Consider the following 22,192-nt stretch of genomic DNA (forward strand, 5'->3'; position numbering starts at 1 on the left):
AATTTTTGGTCAATTAAAATGGGCTCTAGAACTTCTAATTTCCGTTTGAATAAACCCTCTTGTGACATTCTAGGACCAATGGGTCGATACGATCCCCTCTGGGAAAAGAAAAAACAACAAATAGACACGCATCCGTTATCTCTCTTCTGGCAAAGAATACAAAATTCTACATTTTTGCAGATAGGAGCTTGAAACCTCTACTGTAGAGTTCTCTGATACGCTGAACTTGACGGTATAATTTTCATCAAGATTCTATGACTTATAGGAGGTGTTTCCCCTTTTTTTTAAAAATAAGGCAAATTTTCTCAGGCTCGTATCTTTTGATGGGTAAGACTAAACTTGATGAAGCTTATATATTTAAAATCAGCCTAAAATTTAGATTCTTTGATGCCTCTATTGGTGTTAAAATTCCGTTTTTTAGAGTTTCGATTACTATTGAGCCGGGTTGCTCCTTACTTACAGTTCGTTACCATGAACTATTGGATATGAAGGGTGTTACCCCGTCGTAAACACCTCGCTTTTCACTCTAAATTGTTATTTATTACTTAAAAAGTCTTCTTAATGATCTAATTAAGTAGCCCTTGTGTTTTAGGAGTAGTTAACTTTTGATAAGGCTTCCTATTCTAATTATACGGGCCTTGTGTTTCAGTGGTCGTTCTTCAAAAATGGGACAAACTGTCAAAATATAGCGTAAACAACAAGGAATTGAAGAGGGGTAACCCTTCATATACGGAATAATTTCTGTTCGGTCTGAGAAACATAAATTATTACGCATATGCGGGGGTTCACTCCCTCGTCAATACCTTGCTCTTTACGCTAAAATCACAAACGCCGTTTAATTAGAATACATAGCTCTTTTGAAAGTACCAAAAAAAACTTTAGTGCAAAGAGCAAAGTATGGATGACAGAGCAAACCCCCTCATACACATTATAAATTTCTGTCCGTTTTAAGTTTTAATGTTGCTCATTACTTTCAGTTGAGAAACTTAATTTTTCAAATTTAATTCCTGATCATTTTTTAAATAATGGTGGGGAATCTGGGGAATGCTGGGGAATCTTCATGGAAAATTACCTTCCCCCGTGAGAAATTCCTCCATGAAAAGATTTTCTCATATACCACCCCTCCCCGTCTGAACCAAGTATCTGTTATGTTTTTCAGTATTTTGTATTTATTCAATTATTGGAATTTGTTCTTCATACCAACCCTGAATTTTATGCCAAGTGTTTGCAATTTTTAACCGTTTGCTTTGCGTGTAAGATTTTTCTTTTTTTGTACATTTCCTCGTGCCCTAATCTGGGCTATAGATCTGTCCCCGAGTTTTAATTCATCTAGGGTATCGACATTACCGCTACTTGCTAAAACGAGTCCGCTAAAGTAACTGAAGTTAAAAAGTGGACGGTAGAAAACTCGGATCGAACCTTCTTGCCTTTACTACTCCTATCTACCCTCTCCACAAAAAATTTGAATAGAAAGTCTTCAAGTATCCAGGGTTTAGTCTACCCAAGAGGAGAGGTACGGACAAAATTTCTCACAGAAATGCATCTCCAGAAACCAGTTTAAAAACTTGTCCTAGTTTTTTCTAGCCCTATAGAAAAAATTACCATCATTTCTTCTATATTAGTTGATCCGTTTTCCTAATTTACAGGGACTATCAAGCCTTATCCCTATTTAAGCTTATCAATTCGTTATCGAAGGACCAATATTAGTGAGAACGCTGGGGGAAAAAGTTTGGGTTTCAGGATCTAATTTGTAGATAGACCTCTCTGACAATATTTTACTTTCAAAACTTTAATTTATTCTTGCTTTTCAACCACAGAATACTAAATTTAGCCCAAAAGGCCCTAAGTTGGTATAACTAGTGGACATGCTGTTAAGGTTGCCGCCATGAATTGTTTGTCCTACCGCATACAATCACACAGCTAATTCTTTCAAGAGGCGCAAAAGAAAGTTAAAGCCAGGTTAGGTAACAGATAATTAGAGTTGACATTTCAATTTTAAATGAATAGGAAGTATCCCTTATGAGAATCAGCTTCTTGCCTCAAACCCATATGATAAATGCTATAATATTTATCACAAAAACCACCGGGCTATGACAATAAACACGATACTAACAAATAATAAACAAATGAACATACTATCAACATAGATATGTTTAGGCCTATGGTGCCCAATAAGTATTCGAAGTGCTCCACATTGATCCCAGGAAACCTCTCCAGCTACCTAATAGTACCACAACATTCATTCTCAACAGCTATTATCAGCCCCTTTTATCACATTTCTCTCACCTAAAGATGTTATCTCATAAGAATTTAAGTTTCACACCTGCACATTGAATGAAGCCCAATTTCCTTACCATACTAACATAATGGGTATGAATATTTATTTTCTAATATTCCCAACTTTTATTATTCTTAATCTAGGAGGTAATCAGCCCTTATTTCAATATCCCACCTTAGAAATAACTACCTTACGATATTTTTTCATTTAGCTGACTTACTGAGGTCTGTTAATTTACATGTTGTACTAATATAGAATTAAAACAGTTTTCTTTAAATAGAAGAGCCACGCTTTAATTAGAAATAATTCGCATCTTAATTTGTTACGATAGAGGTCCTCTTAATAGTGTAGCTGACCAAACAGCCGAGTCTCTTGATATACACCATTTTCGCTAAGTATAAGAGTGTTTGAAAGGTTTAGAGCTATGAAACTTAAATCTTAAAATAGACAAGCCTGGTAGAAAAAAGGGATAGCTTCTTGAAAGAAGCCGTATGAGCAACAGGAATTAACTACTCACACGAGATCGATAGCGCTGGCTGTCCAATTTATCTCCTTTTCCAGGCTTCGTTTGAATTCGCCGGTTCGGTTCGCTTCCATCTCGGCTTATAGTTCTGCAAAGATAGCAAGAATTCGTTCCAAAAAAGTCATAGAACAACTTCTCTGGGATGAAAAGATGACCAAAAAGTCATCTCACGAAAACATCATCTCAGATAAAATAGAATAGAATGAAAAGCATTGCTTAACATACTTACTTTTTTGTCACCTAGGGCTTCTAACTCTATCTAAGCATGAGAGTCACTACCAGAGGAACTAAGAATATTCCCTCAGTATTAAAAAACAAACAAAGAAGATATTTACAGTTTTAAATTACTGCCACCGAACAAAAAGCGTAATTTTTATTACGCAAATGGAATATTTTTGCAAAAACCAGGCGTGGACTGGAAGTGATACTGAAAATCACTTTTATCCTGAATAATATAAAAATTTCATATATCAAAAAGAAATTACGTTGTCATATAGAAAAGTCATAGAAAAAAAGAAATACATACATTCTTTTAGTCAGACAAATAGGATTTTTTTTAAATACTTTGTCTTTTTAATATCACTGATATACTTTCAAGTACTAATTTTTGTTACCATGAATCCAAATAAAAATAATCTCTGTCTCAATGTATGAAGTTTAAATTGTACTTTTTTCTTCTACTATTTACAGGTTCTGTTGGATAAATTTTGTGCTATACTCGGGTTGTTTCCCCTTAGTTTTGGCTAAACCACAGAGAACAGGGAGACTTCTTGTAAAAATACTGTGAATCAATAGTTTCTCGATCTTTTCACTCACTTCAAATTTCATACAGAAAAACCAATCAGTTGCAATTTATTTTTTCGTCCTTTTTGTGGTTTATGACATAAAATTTCACACGGGGAAACCGATCAGGTTTTCTTAACGGTGGTATTACTTTTTCGTCGGAAATTGCATTTCTTAAGAAGGAAACTTGAGTACTGCTAGTACTACTAACATCTCTTCGCACCCATGAAGCCCTTTGGGATCAACACAGCATTGCACGCTCATCTTCTTCCATAATATTGGATAAGCGTGCAAAATTGTGTCAGAGGCGTAAACCAATTAATGTGAAGTTTAGTTTTAACCATGGATTTATAGGAAAGTAATCTTGCTTGTTCTCTTTGGCCAAACTTCTTCAATTTTGAAAGGTGCTACCACACCTTGTGGTTTTTGTGATTTTTTTTCCAAGTTACTGAACTTGGGATCTTAGTAAAAGTGTATATATTTATCAAAAATTGTCTTCAATAAGTATATTAAGTATATAATATTTAATAACTACGAAAAATGTGTATGCATTACGATTTTTTGCAAGGGGATTTTGGGATATTGCTAAAATCTCAGTGAAGACTCTTGATGAAATTCTCCAAAATAAAATGCATGTCCACTGTGTCTTTTTTTCTTCTGGTTTCTGATCATCACTACCTGTAGTGGCGGTTGCAGTATTTATGGTGACTGCTTGCCTATCTCCTTGTACATTTGCAATCCAGTAAAAAGCAAATCACGCCACACATTAACCGAAAAGTCCAGAAATAAATTCTTACAGAAACTACCTTGTGAAAATAATTTTTGAGTATACATCGGTTTTAGAAATCAAACAGTTCGTGGTTACGAACTGTAGTAAAGAGCGACCCGGCTCAACAGTAATCGAAACTCTAAAAATAGAATTTTGATACCAATAGTTACACCAAAACAATCAAATTTTATTGCTGATTTATATATATAAGTTTCATCAAGATTAGTCTTATCCATCAGAACTTACAAGCCTGACAAAGTTTGCCTCATTTTAGAAAATAGGGGGAAAACACCCCTTAAAAGTCATACAATCTTAACGAAAATCATACCATCAGATTCAGTGTATCCGAGAACCCTATTGTAGAAGTTTCAAGCTCCTATCTACAAAAATGTAGAATTTTGTATTTTTTGCCAGAAGGCAGATCACGGATGCGTGTTTATTTGTTTTGTTTTTTTTTCCCAGGGGTGATCTTATCAACTCACTGGTCCTAGAATGTCGTGAGAGGGTTCATTCTATCGGAAATTAAAAGTTCTAGTGCCCTTTTTAAACAACCAAAAAAATTGGAGGGCACCTAGGCTCCCTCCCACGTTCATTTTTCCCCTAAGTCACCGGATCAAAATTCTGAGATAGCCATTTTATTCACCATAGTCGAAAAACCTAATAACTATGTCTTTGGAGACGATTTACTCCCCCACAGTCCCCTTTGGAGGGGCTGCAAGTTACAAACTTTGACCTGTGTTTACATATAGTAATGGTTATTGGGAAGCGTACAGACGTTTTCAGGGGGATTTTTTTGGATTGAGGGGGGGGAGAAGTTCGGGGGGGGGGTTACGTTGGTGGACCTTTTCATGGAGGAATTTTTCATGGGGGAAGAGAATTTCAATGAAGGGGGCGCAGGATCTTCTAGCATTATTTAGAAAAAGAACAATGAAAAAATAAATATGAAAAGTTTTTTCAACTGAAAGTAAGGATCAGCATTAAATCTTAAAACGAACAGAAATTATTACGCATATGAAGGGTTTATCTCCACGTAATACCTCGCTCTTTAAGCTAAAGTATTTTTAGTAGCTTCAGCTGTTTATTCTAAGCCTTTTTTGACTCAGGGGTCATTCTTAAGGAATTGGGACACAATTTAAGCTTTAGTGTAAAGAGCGAAGTATTGGCGAGGGGGTGAACCCCCTCATATACGCAATAAAAACATACAAACATAGAAGTTGGTTACGTAAGTTAATTTGTAAGTTACATATATTTTTTACTAATGAAAACGTTCGTAAAACATTGAAAGTTCTAGTTGCCTTTTTAAGTAATCAAAAAATTGGAGGGCAACTTGGCCTCCTCTCTCGCTCTTTTTTTCTCTAAGTCTTCCAATTAAAACTATGAGAAAGCCATTTAGCCAAAAAAAAATTAATATGCATATTTCGTTATAATTATTCATGTGTGGAGAGCCAAGATAAAAACATGCATTAATTCAAAAACGTTCACAAATTAAAAAAAAAACTAGTTTTTTTTAACTGAAAGTCAGGAGCGACATTAAAACTTAAAACGAACAGAAATTACTTCGTATATGAAAGGTGCTTTTCCTCCTCAACGCCCCGCTCTTTACGCTAAAGTTTTTTACTGTTTTAAAAAGTAAAGTTAAGAGAAAGAGTCAAACTTTAGCGCAAAGAGCGGGACTGTCAAATACTAGATCAAATGGAAATAAAGAATACATCATTCAAATCATCACCTTCAGAAACCTGATTTGGGTGACAAAGCCACAACCCTCTTCTTCTTGAAAAAGTAAATAAAAAAACAATTTTTTTTTAACTCAAAGTAAGGAGCAACATTAAGTTTTGAGTTTTAATGTTTTTAAAAAAGTTTTTTTACGTTATTTAATTTCTGTTTGTTTTTCACATAGTGCAGGTAAATCTGGCTCCACCTCCATGAAAACTATCCCCCCCCCTCTCAGAAGAAACTCTTTCGTAAAAATTTCATCCAACTTAAGGTACACCCCCTCAAGATCCCTCAAAGTTCCCTCAAGACAGCTTCATCCTAGTTGAAAATCCCCCCTCCCCGTAAAATTTGTTGCGGACTATTCAGCCAGAAAAATTATCATTAGCATACTTTCGTTTGAAAAAGACTTTAATCCCTAGTCGGATTATCAATCACTCCGGAAATGCGCCCTTCCGTGGAAAATAGCCCCCAAACACGCAAAAATTACGCAAAAAATAGCCCCCAGATAATTCCCCCGGAACATCTGCACATGACAAATTGAATCGGCAAAGAAAATATAAGACAATTAGCAAATATTTCGTATGGGATTTCTGTCAGATACTCCCAGTGTAAGATTTTTTCCTTGAATTTACCCCCCCCCCTCCGGAAATTACCCTCACCAAGGAAGATTTTCCTAATGGAAATCCATACCAAACACAAAATCCCCCTAGAAAAATGTTTCGAGGGGGTGTCTCCCCTCAGACTATAAGGGGGGTATCATTTTACCCCTACAGATATAGTTATATGATCTTTCAACTATACTGAACAAAATTGCTACCTCAAAATTTTGATCGCATGACTTTGAAAAAAATGGGCGTGGGAGGAAGGCCAGTTGGCTCCAATCTTTTTTGTCACTTAAAAAACGCACTAGAACTCTTAATTTCTGTTTAAATGCACCCTATCCAGACCTTCTAGGATCATTATTTCAATACGATCATCCCTGGAAAAAAACAACAAAAAAACAAATAAACAGGCATCCGTCATCTGTCTTTTGGCAAAAATAGCAAAATTCCACATTTTTGTATATAGGAGCTTGTAACTTCTACAGTAGGGTTTTTGGATATGCCGAATCTGATGGCGTGATTTTAATCAAGATCCTTAGAATTTTAGCAGTTGTTACGTCCTTATTTCAAAGATCAGGCAAATTTTCTCAAGCACGTAACTTTTGATGGGTAACAATAAACTTGATGAATCTTACCTATTTGGAATCATCACTATAAGTTGTTTTTGTATCCATTGATAGCAAAGTTCCGTTTCATAGAGTTTCGGATACTATTGAGCTGAGTCGCTCCTTATTTACAGTTCGTTATCACGAACTGTTTGACAAGGAAAATCGTTATTTCTACATCAGTAGCAATGACATTTCTACTTTTTTTTTCTGCCAGCACCAGCAGGCTAAGGTAAACCTTTTCTAAAGTAACATTTATTTTTACCCTTTTTTCTAAGGTAAACTTTAGAAAACGGTTAGTAGCTCAATTGAAAGCAAATTCATTCTTAACTTCTATCACAAAGATATCTGACTTTAAAAAATCACGCTAGATAAGCCCTAAGAGATCGTTTTCAATTGACAAAATCTGGATTGCAGTGTGTAGGCCTATTCATCCTATTGTATACCTCCAGAAGAACCGTCTTGTTTGCATGGGCTAAATGCTTTAGAATATTTCCGACATTCTGCAAAAGAATAGGTTGGGACATTTTCAACAGAATATTTTCAACATTCTGCTCACCTAATTGCTTGTTTGCTTATTTTGGAGTGGCTATTCATTTATTTTTGTTTTATTATTTGCTTTTACAATTTGATTAAATTATTTATTTATTTTATGTTTACATTTAATGATATTTGGTATTTATTTTGACAATCATATTTGAGCAATGAGGCCAGTTGCCCCCCAAAAATTTGGAGAAAAAACTATTATATAGCCCAGGTTCCTTGAATATCTGTATATGGACCCCTCTTGGCCCCCAATGAAACCGCAGGGGCTACTCCCCTGATAATTATTAGACTGGGCTAAAAAAAAATGGAGTACACTATACCAATAGGACATTTTCTTATAGCAGAACATAATGGACATTACTGTTAATTTAGATTGAGGCGATATATATATATATATATATATATATATATATATATATATATATATATATATATATATATATATATATATATATATATATATATATATATATATGTGTGTGTGTGTGTGTGTGTGTGTGTATATAGTCATTTATTCATGTAGTGTAGCAGTGAAAGTTCTATCTCATCTTTAGGATTACTTCTGGCACTGATTTCAATCTGTTCGTTAAAATTTTTTCTCACCGAGGAGGCACAGAAGCAAGGGCCAATGCTGCAAGGGTAGATCTCCTAGATACTTGATCCCACACAGTTCCTTGTTCCATATATAAAGAATGAAGGTGCTCTGGAAGTGATTCAATGCCCCATCCTCTTTGCTAGAAAATTGAGAAAATAGAATTAGATATTGTAAACCGATAAACTGACCATTCTTGATTAGTTTTTATTCCGCGTGTTCCAATTTGTTATTGAAATTGAAAGTGAACTGCAAGATGACGCAGAAATGGATGGAGCTTTTTTAAACTATATTACAAAGGTTTTTCTTACATAAGGATGTTCTTTTATGAAAATTAACTTTTTTTATTCAAGTTTAAAATCTTTTTAAACAAGGATTCTATTTAAAGATATTAAATAAGGATGAAGCTGTATTTATATTATAAGGATGAAGAGCTTTTAAAATATAAAAAGATCGAAAATCATGCTTACGAGAATCAACACGCAAAAAGGATGCTCTTTTAGAAAAGAAATAATTCACATATATTTTCTCAAGTTTCATTGATTTATTTGGTTTCGAATTCAACTATATTATCTTCTGTAAACATTGGTCAAAAAAAGAATTTTCAAATGAAATGGTTTCTTTAGTGTCACTAGGAAATATTGAAACCCAATAGAGATAATCCTTCCCATTTTTACTTAAAGACATAATTTGGGAATAATTTTGAAGGTTTGCTTACATATTAATGTGTTTTTTTAGAGCCTCCCCGTAAAAGGGGGTCCTTAGACACTTGCAGGAATTATTCACATAATTTCTTCTTACTTTTACTTAAGCAGGTGTGATATCCCTGTGACTCTGAACCCATGCTGTGTTGAGTTTTCTTCTTTGTTTATGTATGTTTAGCTGTTTAGTTAGAAAATAATACATACATATCTGCGCATTTTAACTTGCTCTTCTGGATGAGCCAAGTTACAAATTACTCTCATGCAGCAAAATTGGCCAAACACTTAGAAGGAAAAAGATGAGATTTTAATTCGAGCCGAAAGCGAATCTTAATGTGAGAATTAAAATTGTACTTCTTTGCGAAGTGTACACGGTGATCCTTATAGTTTGTAATTTGGCTCATTCATAACCTTCGTCTTAAGTTTAGCAAACTTCATAAAAAAAAGTTGACGAATAAGAAAACATCGCACTATCTAATTGTCTATGGTTCAGTGTTTATAATAGTACCTTGTAACTGATTTATGTGAAAGTTTGTTCTTACAGCATGATCAAAAGTATGCATTAGGCAAGAAGAAGCTCAAAGCTTTGCGTCGTTCGACCATGCAAAACGATCTTTAATAGTAGTTTGACAAATTGAAAGTATGACTAAAACGATGAAAAAATTAACGCTTTATTCAAACAAGGAAGTACACATTACATCAGAAATACATTCTAAAAAAAGGTATGAGTATTAGACCGGTTTGCTGGGAGCGATAATCGCTTTTAAAGTTAAGAGAAAAAAGAAAAACTTTTTTCAAACCGTTCACTCCGTCCTATATTGGGCACAGCTGGCGGGGGTATTTTTAACTGGAGCACTTATTTTTAACCAGCAATTTTTAATTGGAAGACCAAAATGTCAGAATGAGACATGGTTTTGCCGATAATAATAATAATAATAATAATAATAATAATAATAATTTATTTGTGACCCAATTGAAACAGCGGAGTATAAAAACAAACACACAGAAAAAAAAAACATCTGATAACACATTAAATTACTGTAGAAAACATTTTAGAAGATCATGAAAAGGGCTAATAGTAAAATGTATCGAGTCGGATAGTTTCTAGTGTAGCACTTTAAGTTTATTTAATAAATCTGGAGCCCCGAAATTTGTTACCATATCTCTGTTCTTGTACCAGGGAGGAAGATACAACAAAAAATGAGACAATTCTTTCAAAAATCAACTTTTCTTAACCCTTGTTCCTCCCTCTGCTAAAAGCACACGGGGTGCTCTTGATTGTAAGTTTCAAATTCTTGTAATTTTGTGATTGGAACTAGTTTAAACATTTGAATTCAAATAGAACAGCATTGAGTTAATGGATGTATGTTAAAGTGAAATCTTATGGGACATATTAATAAACTTCAGTACCTATAGAAGTTATTATATAGACATTGTCAATCAGGTCATCAATATTAATAGGGTTAGTTTAATTTCGCTTTAGCTTTCAATTGTGCTATAGTATGCGCTTGATATTATATAATTTGCCCTTCTATATGAGTCTTGTTTGTACTTTGTGAATCTTTTTGTTTCTTTTCTGTTTTAACTAGGAAATAAGGTGTTTAAATGGGGTTTATCAAAATTTACATTTTAACCAATAATATTAACAAATAATATTTCAAACTCCCTTCGATGTTTAAGAATAATCTTAAAAGTATCTTAAACATTTAGAAGTCCCTTAAAATATGAATAAACATTAATTGGCTAAGAATCTTTCTCCATGTTCCGACATAACAAATATCCCATGCTCGTTAGTTATGAGCGGTAACATTAGGGGTCTCTTGCCTTCCCTCAAATGACATCCCTGGTTATAACCAAGCACTTTTTATTCGAACTGAAACTTGTACTTTTTTCTTATATCAGATAATCCGAATTCCAGCCCAGTGGCTGCATGCCACCAAGGACCTTTATCAATAGAACCTAGAGAGGGAAGATCCAGCCTAAAGAGCAAAAGCATTTTGTTCATTTTAAATATTTCGTACCTCCATTATTGTCTACAAGTGGGAACTTCTAGTCATCTTTTGACGTTAGTTTTTTATTAAAGTTTTCGCGCTAAACATTTTCTTGGACTATAAATAAAAAAAATTTCTACCAAAAGCAATAGCAACACTAAAACTTGAAACGAAAAAAATGTCAGGCACATGAGGAGGGGGGACTACCCCATTCTATTCTCATTACCAGTGTACTAGAATATTTGTTCCCAATTTTTGGAAAATAGGTCAAATTTTAGCGTAAAGAGCACGGGGTTGAGGGGGAGTAGGAAGCTCCTATATACAGGAAAATTCCTGCGATTTAAAGATCTAATATCACTTTAACCTTACATTTAAAAGAGCTTGTTTTTTATGCTTAATTTCTGCTAGCCTTTACTGTCATATTCAAAAGGTGAGGGGGGGGGGCTTGTGCATTCGCTACATTATATTTTACCTTTAGTATGGCGGTGCTTAAAAAAGTATCAGTTAGCGTATTTCCTTTTCAAATTAAAATGGATAGATCAAAATAAACCCTTTTTTTAACAATAGGAGGAAAAATTTCATCTCTTTAGCACCCATACTGCGCGCTTCATCCTATATATATATATATATATATATATATATATATATATATATATATATATATATATATATATATATATATAATATATATATATATATATATATATATATATATATATATATATATATATATATATATATATATATATATATAAATATATATATATATATATATATATATATATATATATATATATATATATATATATATATATATATATATATATATATATATATATATATATATATATACATATTTCCCCAAATGAACAGAAGTCTAAGGTTCAATGCATGTTTGTCTGAATCCCGTCTAATCCATTTGAAGCATCTCGCATGTGGAAAATTTGAAAATGCAGGCCTAAAAATTGTCTTTTGTTTTGGGACCTTGGATATCCCCCTCCCCTCACATGAAAGAATCCATAGGCCTCAAACACTAATATCTGGTACGCAGCTGTACGATACCCTATAACCGTTAGTTCTATTGGATGAACGATCGGAAGTAACGGCATATTTCTTATAGACGATATATATGTTTAGAAGTGAGTGTCATACTTTGCGCCAGTATGATATCCGAGACTGGGAGACTATATAAATATCTTTTCAATAGTTTTTAGATTTTGCTCGATAGCATACAAGATGCCAGAAATTGGTACTTTTCTATGGTATCATCTCTTTTGCTACTTAAAAACGGCATTAGGTTTTTTAATTTTCGCACGAATAACTCTTTCGAGTTATGTTGATGCATAAATTGCGATCCATACTTTGTTTTTCAAACCTTCTTTTTTTTTACAACAATCCTAACATAAATACTGTTCGTTACCACGAATAGTTCAATCCGAAGTTTTCTTAAATCTAAGGAAGGCTATCACCCCCACCCCCCACAACGCTTGTGCTTAGTTCAAGTCCAACGTTCATATAATAATGCGTCGATGATATGTGAAGAATAATCATCCCTAAAAAATTGCAACCTGTAAAATATTTATCAGGATGGAGGGAGAATCTAAAATATCAAAAGCCCGTTTGTGATCATCATCAAGGAGGCACACTCGTGCCTCTATAAAGAGGCAACACACGACAATGTTAAGCGATCTTCGGTTCCAGTGGTCGCAGACGGATGGGGAGGGATGCATTTCGTAGCCCGAGCTCCAACTAAGAAACCTGCAAAATTTCATCCCCCTCCAACTTTTTCTTCATGGGGAAAATCTGGCCGAAAGTTTCGACCTGTCAACCCAAGCCCCCCTTTAACGTTGTCCGATCGGGCTGAAATTGACAAGTTAAGGTCCCCTAGGGCCCAGGAGCTTATCCGCGAAATTTCAGCTTGATCCGATAACTCCTTCCCTGTTTTCCAGAAACCACACATAGCCACTTAAAATTCATTTACTTTTTATTCCTAGACGCCTACAGGTCACATCCGACATCGGATCTGGGTGTACGAAGACTCATTCGATGCGGAATTCTCCGAGTAAGTGCCCATGAAAGTTTCGTAGGAAAATCTTAACCCCCCGAAAGTTTCGACCCTCCAACCCCCCCCCCCCACCCCTTTTAACGTTGTCCGATCGGGCTGAAATTCACAAGTTAAGGTCCCCTACGGCCCAGGAGACATCGGATCTGGGTGTACGAGGACTCATTCGATGCGGAATTCTCCGAGTAATTTTCCTAGAAAGTTTCGTAGGAAAATCTTAACCACCCGAAAGTTTCGACCCCCCAACCCCCCCCCCCCTTTGAACCTCAATCCGTTCAAAGCATCATATCTACTTACTCACATGTAGTTCGAGAAATCATTTTTTATTACCTCCTCCCGTCCCATTCTCGTCCTAGTAGCTAGTAATTAAGATTTTTTGTTTGTTTGAATTGTTCACCTATGTCATGCCTCAGTAAAATAGAAGATTCATTACCACGTGATTCGTCATATCTTTTCTGGAATTTTGATTGCATTGCGATTATATGGTAATCAAGGAGGCACACTCGTGCCTCTATAAAGAGGCGACCCACGACAATGTTAAGCGATCTTCGGTTCCAGTGGTCGCAGAGGGATGGGGAGGGATGCATTTCGTAGCCCGAGCTCCAACTAAGAAACCTGCCAAATTTCATCCCCCTCCAACTTTTCCTTCATGGGGAAAATCTGGCCGAAAGTTTCGACCCGTCAACCCCAGCCCCCCTTTAACGTTGTCCGATCGGGCTGAAATTCACAAGTTAAGGTCCCCTAGGGCTCAGGAGCTTATCCGCGAAATTTCAGCTCGATCCGATAACTCCTTCCCTGTTTTCGAGAAACCACGCATAGACACTTAAATTTCATTTTCTTTTTTTTCCTCGACGCCTACAGGTCACAGCCGACATCGGATCTGGGTGTACGAGGACTCATTCGATGCGAAATTCTCCGAGTAATTTTCCTGGAAAGTTTAGTAGGAAAATCTTAACCACCCGAAAGTTTCGACCTGTCAACCCAAGCCCCCCTTTAACGTTGTCCGATCGGGCTGAAATTAACAAGTTATGGTCCCCTACGGCCCAATAGCTTATCCGCGAAATTTCAGCTCGATCCGATAACTCCTTCCCTGTTTTCCAGAAACCACGCATTAGCTACTTAATTAACGCATTTCTCTCCATAAAAGCCCATGTTAATTTGAAATTTTTAAAAGATATTGAGAAGTTATATTTACACACATGCAAGTGATTAGCTCAGTTGGTAGAGCGTGGGACTTTTAATCCTCGGGTCAAGGGTTCAAGTCCCTTACGGGCGGTTTTTTTTCACAACATCAAAAAAATTTTGATAACACCTGGACAGCTTATCATTTGAGAGATAACAGAATATTAGCTTCTTATGAGCAAAAGAAACATTTCGGTCATTCTATCTATTTTTTTTTCTATTTTATACAATGATTTAAAAGCGGGGGGAGGGGGGTTCCTCTCCTAATTCCTGTACGAGGAGTACTCCTGTACGAGGAGTACAGGAATTATTAAATTACATCCACCATGGATTGTAGAAAAACGTACAGAAATAATATGAAAAAAAACTTTGTTTTCTTAAAGAGTTAAAGAGGCTGCGTCCCAAAGTCGAACCTTAAAACGTACAGGAATTTGAAGAGGCAGTTGGGGGGCTGCCGCCCCCCAAACCCCCAGCTTTTAAAGACTCTTTTGTACGGGTTTTTTGTTTTTTTGCTAACCCCCCGCTCTTGGCTTCGGAAAGGCCCTCTTTTAATTAACAAAAAATTGAAATGAATGAATAATGGAATAACTTCGAAAAATGTTAAACACAAGAGGACAGGAGAACCATTGCGCCGAAACTAGTAATTAGTAACAATGAAGTCCCCCCACAAAAAAAACCTGTCCAAAAGAGTCTTTAAAAGCTGAGGGTTTGGGGGGCGGCAGCCCCCCAACTGCCTCTTCTAATTCCTGTACGTTTTAAGGTTCGACTTTGGGACGCAGCCTCTTTAACTCTTTAAGAAAACGAAGTTTTTTTCATATTATTTATCAAAGAGACTTCTTCGAAAAATCTTTTATACAGAAGACGATCAAACACCGCTTCCTTCTTCTTCAGTGTGGGTATACATATAAATGCAATCAGGTGGCTGTCACCCTTCAGTACCCATATCAAACAGTTCGTGGTAACGAACTGTAGTAAGGAGCGACCCGGCTCAATAGTAACCAAAACTCTAAAAAATGGAATTATGATACCAATACCTACATCAAAAGAATCGCATTTTAATGCTGATTTTAAGTATATAAGTTTCATCAATTTTAGTCTTACCCATCAAAAGTTACGAGCCTGAGAAAATTTGCGTTATTTTAGAAAATAGGGGGAAACGCCCTCTAGAAGTCATAGAATCTTAACGAAAATCACACCATCAGATTCAGCGTATCAGAGAACCCTACTGTAGAAGTTTCAAGCTCCTATCTACAAAAATGTGGAATTTTGTATTTTTGCCAGAAGGCAGATCACGGATGCGTGTTTATTTGTTTTTTTTTTGTTTTTTTCCCCAGGGGTGATCGTATCGACCCAGTTGTCCTAGAATGTTGCAAGAGGGCTCATTCTAACGGAAATGAAAAGTTCTAGTGCCCTTTTTAAGTGACCAAAAAAATTGGAGGGCACCTAGGCCCCCTCCCACGCTAATTATTTTACCAAAGTCAACGGATCAAAATTCTGAGATAGCCATTTTATTCAACGTAGTCGAAAAACCTTATAACTATGTCTTTGGGGACGACTTACTCCCCCACAGTCCCCATGGGAGGGGCAACAAGTTACAAACTTTGACCAATGCTTACATATAGTAATGGTTATTGGGAAGTGTAAAGATGTTTTCAGGAGGATTTTTTTTGGTTGGGGGAGGGGTTGAGAAGAGGGGGATATGCTGGGGGAGCTTTCCATCGATAATTTGTCATGGGGGAAGAAAATCTCCATGAAGGGAGCGCAGGATTTACTAGCATTATTTAAAAACACAATGAAAAAATAAATATGAAAAAGTTCTTTCAGCTGAAAGTAAGGAACAACATTAAAACTTAAAACAAACAGAAATTATTACCCATTTGAGGGGCTCACCTCCTCCTAATACCTCGCTCTTTACGTTAAAGTATTTTTAGTAATTTCAACTATTTATTCTACGGCTTTTGTGATTCTGGGGTCATTCTTAATGAATTGGGACAAAATTTAAGCTTTAGTGCAAAGAGCGAGGATCTGACAAGGGGGCGAACCCCCTCATATATGTAATAAAAATATGAGAATATTAAAGTTCTTTACGTAAGCTAATTTATAAGTTACGTAAATCTTTTACTAATAAAAATATTCGTAAAAAATTAAAAGTTCTAGTTGCCTTATTAATTAACCAAAAAATCGGAGGGCAACTAGGTTTCCTCCCCCGCTCTTTTTTTCTCAAAATCATTCGATCAAAATTATGAGAAAGCCGTTTAGCCAAAAAAAAAAAAAAAAAAAAAAAAAAAAAAAAAAAAAAAAAAAAAAAAAAAATACAAATTTCGTTTTAATTATTCCTCTGCGGAGAGCCAAAATCAAAACATGCATTGATTCAAAAACGTTCAGAAATTAAATAAAAAAACAAGTTTTTTTTAACTGAAAGTAAGGAGCGACATTAAAACTTAAAACGAACTGAAATTACTTCGTATATGAAAGAGGCTGCTTCCTCATCAACGCCCCGCTCTTTACGCTAAAGTTTTTTACTGTTTTAAAAAGAAGAATTGAGAGACAGAGTCAAACTTTAGCGTAAAGAGCGGGGCGTTGATGAGGAAGAAGCCTCTTTCATATACGAAGTAATTTCTGTTCGTTTTACGTTTTAATGTTGCTCCTTACTTTCAGTTAAAAAAACTTGTTTTTTTATTTAATTGCATTACAGGATTAATTCAAAAATTCGCTGGTGAGCCTTTCAGGTGGATCATGATCAGACGTTCAGAGATATGTGTTGCTGCAATTAGTGATCTCATAGCTTTACTGGAGACTAAGAAGCCAACTTCCAGCCGGTGTTATTATAAATGCATTGCATAAATGCTGATTGCATATAAATGCAATAAGGTGGCTGTCACCCTTCAGTACCCATATTGCATTACAGGATTAATTCAAAAATGCTCCTCAAAATGAAGCAGGACAAAAGAACCATCTCCCTATTTCTATATTTGCCTGAAAACTCACTCCTGGGCCTTAAAAAAAAACACTTTGAGGCTCCAGCCCCCCAGCCATAGAAAGATCAACTGACGCCCTCCCCAATAGCTGATCTTAAAACGAACAGAAATTATTCCGTATATGAAAGGGGTTGTCCCCTCCTCAAAGTCTGGCTCTTTACGCTAAAGTCTGACTCTTTCTCACAAATCTACTTTTTAAAACGATAAAAACTTCTGGCAAAAAATACAAAATTCCACATTTTTGTAGAGAAGAGCTTGAAACTTTTGCAGTATGGGTCTCTGATGCACTGAATCTGATCGTGTGACTGTTGTTAAGATTATATGACTTTTAGGGGGTGTTTTCCCCTATTTTCTAAAATAAAGCAAATTTTATCAGGCTCTTAACTTTTGATGGGTAAGACTAAACTTGAAACTTATATATTTAAAAGCAACGTAAAAATGCTATTCTCTTGATGTAAGTATTGGTATCGAAATTCCATTTTTTAGAGTTTCGGTTACTATTGAGCAGGGTCAACCACAATCTGTTTGATAAATCTCCGTGTTTTTGTAGGTAAGATCTTGAAACCTCTGTAACAGGTTTCTTGTTTATGCTGAACTTGATTATGTAATTTTCATCACGATAACTCCCTTCGTTAGGGCGTTATCACCTTTTTCTTAAATTGGCCCAATTTTTTCACATGATTGATGATTTTTGACACATTATTTTTTAAACTTAAAGAATCTTTCACATTTGGAATCGTTACAAAATGCTGATTCTTTTGATGTCCCTTTTTATATTTCTATCTCTATGTGGACGACTTGCTCCGTATTTACAGTTTCTTACCACAAAATATTCTATTAAAAACCAACTAAATCCTTAAAATCACGCCTTCTTTTCTTATTTTTTTTTGTGTGTTCGTGTGATCTTTTGTGTAGAATTTTTTAGTGAAGAAATGCTGGTTGGTGAAGCAAGCTATAGTCTACTTCTAAGCATTGGTGTCCTTCTTACTTTAATAAGACTTTAGTGTGCTAAGGATAAATATTAATGGATTCTTTATGATCTATAAGTTCTGTTAATTTTATGGACAGACGATATGGTAACTAAAAGCGGTACTTTGCGCATGGCTCTGTATGTGATCTTTATTCCTCAAGTAAAAAACAGAGTCCTTTAAAATAAATACTTACGAGTATTCCACTGAATCCATGGTAGTATATCCTCAATCTTAGTTCTAATTACGAGTACATCTAGTTTTTGCATATTCTAAAGACTTCGAAAGCTTAGAAATCTCCTACCTTAGGAATTTAGAACACTTTCGAAGTTGTCTTTTTGAGTCAACTGTACGGGAATTTTTCTTAACAATTTTGGCATTAACAAAAGGCAGGCAAATTATTTTGTTTTAGTAATATTAAATTACAAAAATGAAGTTGTGCGCAGCTTTAATACGTTAGAAGGATTAACCTTAAATTCAATAGCTTTCTTCCGGAGCTCTGTAACTTCTTTATGCCAAGGTTGTGCTTTTCCTGGTTCAGTCGGTGCTGGTGCTGAATCAACTTCTTCAGAAGCAATTGGATCACCTACAGATCTGGCTTTCTCAAAATGTCCGTCTACATATTGGTACAAGGAAAACGGTCTGAATTTTCTTCGGTACTCAGTCCTGTATTCTCTAGAAAACAAAAGAAAATCATTACGATTACGGTTTGACTTTATGAGGTATACACTAAATGAATTAAGATTGGCCACAATTGTTGTCTCATTAATACCTCGATGCATATTATGTTTATATCAGGTCACAACACGTTTTTTTTTTATCTCATATTATACTTATTATGTCACATTAGAGCACAGCACGTTATATGATGAAATGTCGCCAAAGATCTGTACCATAAAATTGTAACACGAATTTACTCCACGAAGTAAAAATTTTTCCATAACTCGTCTCTAGAATCTAAATGAAATTTAGGAGTTCAAAGCTAAAGTTTATCGTTCTTGCAAGTCCATCTCTTGGCATTTCCGTATTGTCAATTCGTAGTTGTTGCGACAAGTTTATGTCTATTTCTTCAAGATGTTCCCAAACTAGGTTTTAATTCTAAAAACTGGAAAAAATATTTAGTATATCGCTAAAGTACTTTTAAGCAATCTGATCTCCTACCACAAGAATTTTGAGTCAAACCCACTTAGGTGTACTCTAGTTTCTTTTCACAGTCAACGAACACTAGGCGCAAAAACAAGTTTAAGTCTAAGCTGTACTTAGGTCTTCTCTGCTATTTACTTTTTAGCACAAAATAGAAAGGTGGCACCTTCTTCAAATCTTAAATATTCAATGGTTTTCAATATGCTTGATTAGAGGGAGGTGCATGTTGAGAGCTTGGGTCCACTCGTACCCATATTTAACCGCTAACTTTTATCAAAAGGGTAAGCAAGTTGCCTTGGAATCAAGTAAGAATTTTTAATGCGGGCCTTTAGTCCCCCCTTTTACCACTACTTTTTATCAGAAATCTGAACACATATCATCTTGTTTGAAGAGGAATCACGCAAAGTTAAAAAGTTGACGTGCTCAAACTACGAAACCGTGAAATTTTGAAGCTTTCTGACGCCTAAGCCATCAACACGGGGTCCACAGTCTTCTAAAAGAAAGTTTCTTGGTACGTAATTGTCAAATTTTAATCAGATCCAGTCACTTCTGTGCAGAAGATGGTAGGTCTAAGAAATGGCCTATGCTCGACTAACACAGTATCAAAATGAGCAAAAAGTCTCGACACATTGCAAAAAAAAAAATAGTCCTAATTCTCTAAAAAAAAACAAGCTAAGTCCTTGCTCCAGACTTTCGTACGAATTCTCAAGACTAACTGAGTGTAATAACAAGCCAAGTTTAATCGGCATAATTCCACATCATCATTGTTGGCTTTCATGCAACAACGGTGAGATAGGCTCCTACTTCTTACTCTGTTTAAAACCCACCTAGCTCTTATATATATGCAACAACAAGCAAAGTCCAAGCTGTGTAATTTTCTAGTTTAACTGAAAAATACTCTTACTTACCGTCGGAACCGTACTCAGGGCCCTTGGTCTTGGGAACCGTGATCACCACCGCCTGAAATACCAGATATTTTGGCTGTTTGGTCACTTTTTAATTCGTATCATTAAATTAAAAGTGTTTTTTAATAATTGGAAAAAATATATGTGCACGTGCCTGTTTACCGTACAATTCCTATTGCAATGCAATACAATAGTCAGGAAAACTATTGAAAAGACTGATAAAAGCTGAGGAGTTTCCTACACATTGTCAAGAAGATTGCTCAAAGTTATATTTAGGTACTCATGTGATCTGAGCAAGTGAAAATATGATTCAATGATCAAACAGTTCGTGGTAACGAACTGTAAGTAAGGAACGACCCAGCTCAATATTAACCGAAACACTAAAAACGAAATTTTTATACCAATAGATGCATCAAAAGAATTGAATTTTATACTGATTTTAAATGCATAATTTTCATCAAGTTTAGTTTTGCCCATCAAAAGTTACGAGCCTGAGAAAATTTGCATTACTTTCCAAAACAAGAGCTAAGAGCTCATCTGGCATTTGTGACGAGGCAAGAAGAGCAAAGAGCCAAGAGCTCATATGGTATGAGCTCTAACAAAATTCTAAGAATCAATAGATTGATTTAAAAGGAAAATCAGAGGCCTAATGCCGGTCAGGATTTAAAGCAAGAGCTCTGTGTCAAGATGTCCTTCTAAATATCAAAATTCATTAAGATCCGATCACCCACTCGTAAGTTATAAATACCTCATTTTTTCTAATTTTTCCTCCCCCTTTAGCCCCCCAGATGGTCGAATCTGGGAAAACGACTTTATCAAGTCAATTTATGCAGCTCCCTGACACGCCTACCAATTTTCATCGTCCTAGCACGTCCAGAAGCACCAAACTCGCCAAATCACTAAAACCCTCCCCCAACTCCCCCCAAAAGAGCGAATCCAGTACGGTTACGTCAATCACGTATCAAGGACATTTGCTTATTCTATCCACCAAGTTTCATCCCGATTCCTCCACTCCAAGTGTTTTCCAAGACTTCCCCTTCCAACTCCCCCTAATGTCAAAAGATCTGGTCGGGATTTGAAATAAGAGCTCTGATACATAAATTCAGTCTAAATATCAAATTTCATTAATATCCGATCCCCTATTCGTAAGATAAAAATACCCCAATTTTCACGTTTTCCAAGAATTCCGGTTTCCCCCTCCAACTCCCCTCAATGTCACAGGATCTGGTCGGAATTTAAAATTAGAGCTTTAAAGCACAAGATCCTTCTAAATGTCAAATTTCATTAGGATCTGGTCACCCTTTCTTAAGTTACAAATACCACATTTTTCCAAATTACCCCCCCACTCCACCAAAGAGAGCAGATCCGGTCCGGTTATGTCAGTCACGCATCTTAGACAGGCTTTTATTCTTCCCATCTAGTTTCATCCTGATCCCTCCGCTTTAAGTATTTTCTAAGATTTCCAGTCCCCCCCAACTGCCCCCCCCCAATGATGCTGGATCGGGTTGAGATTTAAAATAAGAGATCTGAGTTACTACGTCCTTCTAAATATGAAGTTTCATGAAGACCCGATCACTCCTTCGTAAGTTAAAAATACGTCATTTTTTCTAATTTTTCAGAATTAACCCCCACCCCCCAATAAAGCGGATCAGTTCCAATTATGTAAATCACGTATCTAAGACTTCTGCTTATTTTTCCGACCAAGTTTCATCCCGATCCCTCCAATCTAAGCGTTGTCCATGATTTTTGGTTTCCCACCCCCCCAATATCACCAGATCCGGTCGGGATTTAAAATAAGAGCTTTGAGACACGATATCCTTCTAAATATAAAATTTCATTGAGATCCGATCA

The 22,192-nt window shown here is 35.7% G+C and overlaps 1 protein-coding gene across 11 annotated transcripts in view; it reads right to left on the reverse strand.

Annotated features, from left to right (window-relative positions):
* Nucleotides 1-22,192, reverse strand: part of LOC136031071 (nuclear protein MDM1-like) — a 195,303-nt gene that overhangs the window by 44,346 nt on the left and 128,765 nt on the right. For all 11 annotated transcript variants that reach the window (XM_065710319.1, XM_065710318.1, XM_065710322.1 and 8 more), the window contains 3 exons: nt 18,764-18,968; nt 8,423-8,553; nt 2,796-2,889 (listed from right to left, as the gene is read on the reverse strand). In XM_065710319.1, the coding sequence (XP_065566391.1) occupies nt 2,796-2,889; nt 8,423-8,553; nt 18,764-18,968 (430 nt within the window). The remainder of the gene's footprint in view (nt 1-2,795; nt 2,890-8,422; nt 8,554-18,763; nt 18,969-22,192) is intronic.

Source organism: Artemia franciscana, chromosome 9, assembly GCF_032884065.1.
Source record: "Artemia franciscana chromosome 9, ASM3288406v1, whole genome shotgun sequence".
Lineage (NCBI taxonomy): Eukaryota > Metazoa > Arthropoda > Branchiopoda > Anostraca > Artemiidae > Artemia > Artemia franciscana.